General features: G+C 54.6%; 1 protein-coding gene across 3 annotated transcripts; it reads left to right on the top strand.

Annotated features, from left to right (window-relative positions):
- Positions 1–353: 353 nt before the first annotated feature.
- Positions 354–6,588, top strand: TCL1B (TCL1 family AKT coactivator B). Of its 3 annotated transcripts, none has more exons than XR_006218273.1 (4): positions 354–535; positions 4,965–5,092; positions 5,323–5,400; positions 5,976–6,588. XR_006218273.1 is itself a non-coding variant. In XM_042987791.1 (4 exons), the coding sequence occupies exons 1-3, from the start codon at positions 2,742–2,744 to the stop codon at positions 5,348–5,350; spliced, it is 318 nt and encodes a 105-aa protein (XP_042843725.1). In that variant the 5' UTR covers positions 2,737–2,741; the 3' UTR covers positions 5,351–5,400; positions 5,976–6,588. The 3 variants fall into 3 exon arrangements, 1 of the variants encoding a protein (XP_042843725.1); XM_042987791.1 differs by lacking the exon at positions 354–535 and adding an exon at positions 2,737–2,903; XR_006218272.1 differs by lacking the exons at positions 4,965–5,092; positions 5,323–5,400; positions 5,976–6,588 and adding an exon at positions 922–1,996.
- Positions 6,589–6,990: the final 402 nt, after the last annotated feature.

The following is a 6,990-nucleotide window of genomic DNA, read 5'->3' on the forward strand; positions in this document are numbered from 1 at the left end:
TGACTTCCTCCCACCCACGCACGATGCCTCGTTTCTTACCCTTCATCTTAGGAGCCTGCGTCCTCAGCACTGGCTAAGCCTCATCATTTCCTGGTCTCCAAACACACCCTGACTTCCCCCTCTTCCAAGTCTGTTCTCGCCGCTTCCCCAGTGGAACAGCCCCCCCCCCCCCCCCCCCCCCCCGTTGCCATGCTACTTCCAGGCTACCTGCCTGTGGTGTCCTGCCTGCCTTGCCCAGCTTGGGCTCGGTATGCGGGAGGAGCTGAGCAGACGGTGCAGAGATCTCCGTGACTCTTAGAGTTTTCTGAGCCCGAGTGTTCTGTGCCCCTTTATTCGGGGTTTGGAATCATCCCCAAGCTGGGCGGGCCTGGTGCCAGGACCCTGGGGCTTAGGGCTTGGGAAGGGCTTCCTCTGCTGGAGGAGGACAGCACAGGGGCCAGGCAAGACTACCCAGTCATTAACAGGCTCTTCCAGGGAGCAGTCCTGGAGAGGTCAATGTGCTTCTCAAAGACTTTGGCGACACCCACCCCAGAGAGTGAGTAGACTTCAAGTTGTGGGTACCAAAGACGGGCCACTTGGTCAAGAGACGTTGCCGTATCTCAGACGTGATACACAAAGAGGCCTGCTGCAGGACAAGGGTCTACACTTGTGTTCTCCTTGCCTGCCAGCTCTGGTCTTTCTTCAGTGCAGGGCCAAGGTCACGGGGGGACGTGGGACGAGGAGGGCGGTCAGTGAAGCCGTCTGTTCATCGCGGGTCTCTGCGCTATCTGATGGTTTTGTTCCGTTTGCTCATGGAAGCCTCTAGTTACAGCTTGTCCCCATACCGAGGGGGAGGTGTTCTTGGCCTTCACCTCGCCCCCATGGCCATTTCAGCAGCAGCCATGGGAAAGCTCTCAGCTCCTGGTTCTGCCTCTCCCACAGGTGAGCCAGACTGGGTGAAGACAGGCAACAGGCGCATGAGCGTTAGAGCCAGGAGCAGCTGGGTCCACGTTCCTCCTCCACCACCCGCCCTGCTTGGGCCACGAAGCCGCTCAAGCCTCAGCTTCTCCATTTACGAAAAACGCAGATGACAATCTCCAGCTCGCGGAGCTGTTGGGGGACATAAATGAGACAACATATGTCGAATGTCTCACTTAGCATGGGTGCCTTGCACATACGCACCAACTGTGTCCCCACCCCATCTATAGCCACACACCTGCTCATCAGGAAATGAGACTGAGAATATCCACTATCAGTGGAGGGACAGAGATAAACACTCTTGGCGTCAGTGTTACACGGGCAGGACTGATGGATTGTCCTCAGGGGAGAGGGGACTAGTGTGGGGACATAACTATTGGGCATCAGTTTTCCAGGACCCACTGGGTACCAGGCACTGCTTTTTACACACACTCATCTGATCCTCGTGGTAACCCAGGGGGTTGGTACTTGCAGCAGACCAAGGCTCTGGGTGGCAGGGGGGGACGGGGTCCCATAATCCCTGTCTCCTGGTATCCACACCCTTGTGTGATCGGTCCCCTCTGTTTGGATATGGGTGGGACCTGCTCCAACCAATAGAATACGATAACAGGTGTATTCCATGTATGCGATCACTTTATACAAGACTGTAATGACCTCTTAGGACCACCCCAATCCCAGGCCAGATGGACAAACACCAGGGAAGGCAGGCAGAGTTACTGTGAAAAAGGCTCAGGAGCTCAGAAGCTGCCCAGTGATTTCAAAGGTGGTCGCCCTACCTGCCATTTATTCCAGATCAGGAACCTGGCCAGAAATCACTTTTTGGTCTTCCCAGAGGAATGACATCATCTCAGTAAACAGTGTCCTGTGTGCTAGAAGACCCATACCTGTGGTTTTCAAAAGGAAGATGACCGTTTCGTGGTGCATTCAGACAGAGCACGGAACGCCTACCAAATGGCCTGCCTCCGGCTTCTGTAGACTCACGACAAAGCAGATCTGATAAGTTGGTGGGGCCAGGTGGACACTTTGGACCCTGTGGCCTAGGATGGACAGGCAAGATGGCTACTTGCCCTCCTTCCCCTCGTTTCTGTTACCAGATTTTGATATCAAATATCCCTGGGGCACTGGTGCCTTCTCTGACAGGAGGGAGTTGGATTTGTCCTTTAGACCTTGGCCAGGTACCCCCAGGGGCAAGAGCCCACTGAGCTTGAGGGACCTCTAAACTCAAGAGAAAGTTTTGGCCTGGAGTCCTACTGAAGGAGTGGCGAGAAGTCTGTGCCGGCTCAGAATCTGGGGCAGGGAGGTCTGCATGAGGTCTGGGCACAGACCCAAGGCCGGGAGGAAGGTCGGGGATAGAGCCTGCCATGAAAACTGGGGAGGGGGTGCTCAGGAAGGGGGCTGCATGCAGGGGAATCGTGGGAGCGAAGTGAAGTGTTGATCTTACGGAGCCATCCAGACCCTGGGCACAGTGCCCTGGGGTGTCTCTGTACCCAGAGAGTGGCCTCTTGCCCCTTGCGGCTCGTGACCTTGTGCTAACGGGTCCAGACTGACCCAGCTCCACCCGCCCCTACCCTTCGGCCCTGCCTCTGCCAGCCCCCAGCGGTGGGAGGCCTCCCCCAGCTCTCGGTGGGTCCGCCCCTTGCCGGCCCCCTGCGGCTCAGGCCCTGCCCACCCCGCAGCCCCTCCCGCTGGCCACGCCCTGTGCGGGCCCCGCCCCACTTTAAGGTTGCTCTGCACCTGGGCGGCCTCACTTGTGTCTCCAGGCCCGCGGGGGATGTGCTCTCGCCATGGCCTCTGGGGCTTCTCCGATCCTTGGGGTGCCCCCGCACCGTCTGTGGGCCCGGAGGCCTGGCATCTACGAAGACGAGAAGGGGAGGACCTGGGTGACGGTGGTCGTGCGGCTCAGTCCCTCCCAGAGAGCTCGGAGCAGGGCCTCCCCAGGCGGCACAGTGAGTTGTCAGGCATGGGTGTGGGGGTCTGGGGGAGGACTGTGCACGGGTGTCAGCCCGTGGGCCTGGCACATGCAGCAATAGGGCCCGGGACAGAGGTGAGAGGAGGCAGTTCTCAATTGTCTGGAAAAAACTGGCCTGTGCTGAGAGCGAGCACAGTGATGTCTATGCCTGATGCAGACCCCCAGGAGCCCCTGCCTGGAGGGACCACTGGTCTGAGCTTAGCCGGAAGAGATGATGCAGCCAGCCCTCATTGGGAGCCCAAGGGGGAGGTAGGGCCCAGGCCTCCCCCCAGTGCATGCTGGAAAGGCATCACAGCTGGGCTCTACAGGATGAGTAGGAGTTTTCCAGGAGGTATTGCAACCTAGAGGCAGCAGGTGAGCCAACGGCGTAAAAGAAACGTTGACTTTGGGTTCCCTATCTGCAAAAATGAGAATAATCTGCCTCCTTGGCAAGTGAGAGGCCGCTCACCAGCCGCAAGGCCTTGGGGGCGTTCAACAGATAACACCTTCCGGAATCCCACCTGGGAAACTGATTCCCGAGGCGAGGGTGGAGTGTAAGACCATTTAAGGTTCAAAAGCTCCCCAGGTGGTGAAGACAATCACTCAGGTTGGAAGGCATTCCCTGTAGATGAGGGCTTTAGATTCCAGTCCATCTTTGAGGGATATAATAAATACTTCCGTGTAATATGGTAAAAGCTTATCTGGGTATTAAAAATGCCATTTAGGCCATCATAAACATTTTAAACAATACAAAATTCTAGCAATCTTCAAAGAGGCTCTGCAGAAAATTTTGGGTGGAGAACACTGTAAGTCTTTCCCACACCTATGCCAAATAAAGCATGCAAAAAATTCTAAACAAAGTATTTTGGTAGGTTTTTTTGAAAACATAAACATGTTTTCAGTGGGAAAAGTGGATTCGAGTAACGTAGTGAAGGATGCAGTAGAGGCACCCAGAGAACGAGCATTTCCCCTTATTTAAAATAATTACTTCTTAGAAGTAGATCTCTATTTTCACATATAATCTTAGGATGGGAAGCAGCGTTCTGAGCCTGATCAAACACAAGGACCAGAAAACTTTCGGTAGAGGGTCTGATAGTAAACATTGCCAGCTTTGCAGGCCATACGGAGTCTATAGCAACTGCTTGACTCTGTCCTTGTGGTGAAAAACCAGCCAGAGACAATGTGCAAAGGAATGAGCTTTTGTTTATCTACAATAAAGCTTTATTTACAAAAGAGGTAGCGGGCCAGATTCAGCCCACAATTTGGTGATTGATACCTGATCTAAAGCCAGAATCCAAAGGGAAAGAGATTTCACCATGTAACTAAAAGCATTTCCTCTGCCAAAAGAACCCATACAAAATTAAGACAACAGACCGAGAAGAGTCATTCGCCATATGTATGACTGATAAAAGGCCAGTATCCTTAACTCGTAAAGATGCTCCTCACACACAAAAAGACAAATACTCCGATAAAAAAAACTCTGTAAGGAACTTTCCATTTTGTTGCATGATAGGGAGCTTTGGTTATAGTTGTTGTTGATTTTCCCACTCGCTTTTATACCTTTCTGTATTAGCCAAATTTCATTTTATTTTATTTTTTATGTTTACAATAAGTACGTGAATGCCGTGATCAAATATGATATATTTTGGGGGGAAACCCATCACTCCCAGATCCTAAGGTGTACAGATACTTTATTTTTGGAAAGATTGAAAAAAACTGTAGAAATGGCTGAGACAGAGGCCTAAGAATATAATCAATTGCTGATGGGTGGGGAGAGTGGCTAACTTTTCACGGGTACCGTGGGGTGTGGTGGGGGTGCAAGTCAGCGGGAGGACCGTACTTGGGGGATCCAGGAGAGAACCAGTCATCCCAGATCCAGATGACACCCCCAAGTGCCATGCCAGGTGCCATGGCTTTAGGTGTGGGATTCTGAAAATATTCACATCTGACGGGGCAGTTTGCCAGCTGGGCCCCGCATCCGGGACTGTGTGTGTTTGCGTGCAGACCAACCATTGGGGGAACCCTGCCCCTGATGTGCCCTTCTCTCTGGTCCCTTCAGCATGAGCCTGAGCCCAGCGTCACAGTCCACATGTGGCAGATGCCAGTGCACCCCCAGGAGCCCGTGTCCCCCAGCCAGCTGACCCTGTCCCGGCTGCCCCTCGTGTGGCAGCTGTACTCTGGAAGAAGGTACAGAGCAATGGATTCCAGGCTCTGGGAAATAGTGAGCCATGGCCAGGCAAGTGTGTGGTGGCCCCAGGAGAGGGTGATGAGTGGCCTGTGGTCACTGCATGTGTGCAAAATGAGGCAAAGGATGGAGGGACCGGACTACTGAAATCCACAAACCCGTGTTTCCATCTGCTTCAGGCGGATGGACAAGCATTTCCTGGGGACTCTGACCACTGCTCCCTCTCCTGCAGATCGACTCCACAGAGGAGCTGGTCCTGACGGAGCTGCCACCAGGGAATGACTGACCGCAGAGAGCGGCTCACAGGCTGGTATGTTGGGGTCCGTGTCTCTCGGTGTGGCGGTCAGACAAAGGCAAGGCGGTCTCTCTTCTTTACAGGAAGGCAGTGCTGGTTTCCCTTCCCTCATGCTGTTCCCTGAGCTTATCTTCCACAGCCACCCCGTCACCCTCCTCCCCTGATCCCTTGGATGTGTTTTTCACTGTGGGCAGGTCCCCCACCTTCACAAAGCATGAGATCTCACCAAATAATAGTCATCATGTAATCTTTGTAAGAATTCTGTGAGGTGTATGTATTGAAGTGCCACTCTCCAAAGGAGAAAACTGAGGGTTGGAAGGATTTCCCCAAGACCTGGAGCCTGGAAATAGTAGCAGTCAAGCTCACATCCAGTGAGCATGATCTCTTGGTCTGACCATGGCCCTGGGGTGTCACCAGTCTCATTGGTGGCAGTGGCCTTCAAGGACCTGCCTCCTCCCCGACACTAACCAGGATAGGGCCAGGTGCCTTGGAAGGACTGGAGCTGAGGCTTGCCCTCCTGTCCCTGGGTCCAGCTTGGGTTGGGCGCCCCATTCCTCCATGGTTCTCTGTCTCCTTCTGTCTTCTCCCAGGTCTTGCCGGCCCTATGGATCTTCAGTGAGGACCTTTTCATACCTGCCCTTCTGTTAGCACATCTAGCATGGCCTCCCCGGGGGGAAGGAGGTAGCTGGGCCCCTGCCTACTCTGCTTTTCTTGTTGTCGTCAGCTGTCCCGCTCTGCTCCACACTCAGTGACTTGCTGGACGGACCCCCATCTGTGTGCTGGGCTCAGCTCCCCCACTGGCTGCGATCCCTGGTCTCTCTTTCCCCTTTGTGCCCTCATGCCGGCCTTCCAAGTGCCCCTTCCCAGATCCCCATCAGGCCCCCTCCAGGCACTGGCCCGGTCAGACCCCCGGCCTCCAGTGCAGCCCATGATTGTTACTTGCCGTCAACCCACTCCATGTCAGGCAGGGAGTGACTCAGTTTAAGAGCAGGCCTCAGAGGGAGCCAGGTCTGGACTTGGGACTCAGATGGGCATCAGTTCTGCTGGGCTGCTGGCCTGAAGTAGATGGAGCGCTGGGCAGGCTGTCCACTCCTGGTCCCAGGCAGCCTGCACCAGGGGCTGTGCGCAGGGATGGATGGATTTGGCCACGGCTCTCCTGCTTCTTCAGTCCTTTGGCTCCTGCGTGTGATGCTGGTCCGTGAAGTTTCCTCCCCGTACTGGTTAATTAAACTTCATTGCTTGTTGTCAACTTTTGTGCTGAGTCAGAGCTTAAACTGGTTTCTGGTAGAGAAGAGCAGCTTAGGCTGCACTTAAGGTTAAGGTAAATTCTAATTACCCATCTGGTGCTCTCCCCACTAGGAGGAAGCTGTGATTGGCCCGTTTCAGGAGCAGGACACCGGGGGAAGGCAGGGAGGTGAGACTCCTGGGAGGAGGGGGCTCTTGGTGAAGCTGGGAAAAGGCAGAGGAGACCCCGGCAGAAGCTGGAGAGGACCCTGGCTTTTGCAGAGGGACGACGCCCTGGGTGTCTTTGCAGGATGGTGGAAGGAACAGCCCGTGGGCAGAGCATGAGCCGCTGTCCGAAGTGCTGACCAGGGCCACGGGTAG

Source organism: Panthera tigris, chromosome B3 (assembly GCF_018350195.1).
Source record: "Panthera tigris isolate Pti1 chromosome B3, P.tigris_Pti1_mat1.1, whole genome shotgun sequence".
NCBI lineage: Eukaryota > Metazoa > Chordata > Mammalia > Carnivora > Felidae > Panthera > Panthera tigris.

Coding starts and splice junctions, on each gene's coding strand:
- TCL1B (XM_042987791.1), top strand. CDS start 2,742: ATGGCCTCTGGGGCTTCTCCGATCCTTGGGGTGCCCCCGCACCGTCTG. Junction 2,904..4,964: donor GGGCCTCCCCAGGCGGCACA/GTGAGTTGTCAG, acceptor TGGTCCCTTCAG/CATGAGCCTGAGCCCAGCGT. Junction 5,093..5,322: donor CAGCTGTACTCTGGAAGAAG/GTACAGAGCAAT, acceptor CCTCTCCTGCAG/ATCGACTCCACAGAGGAGCT.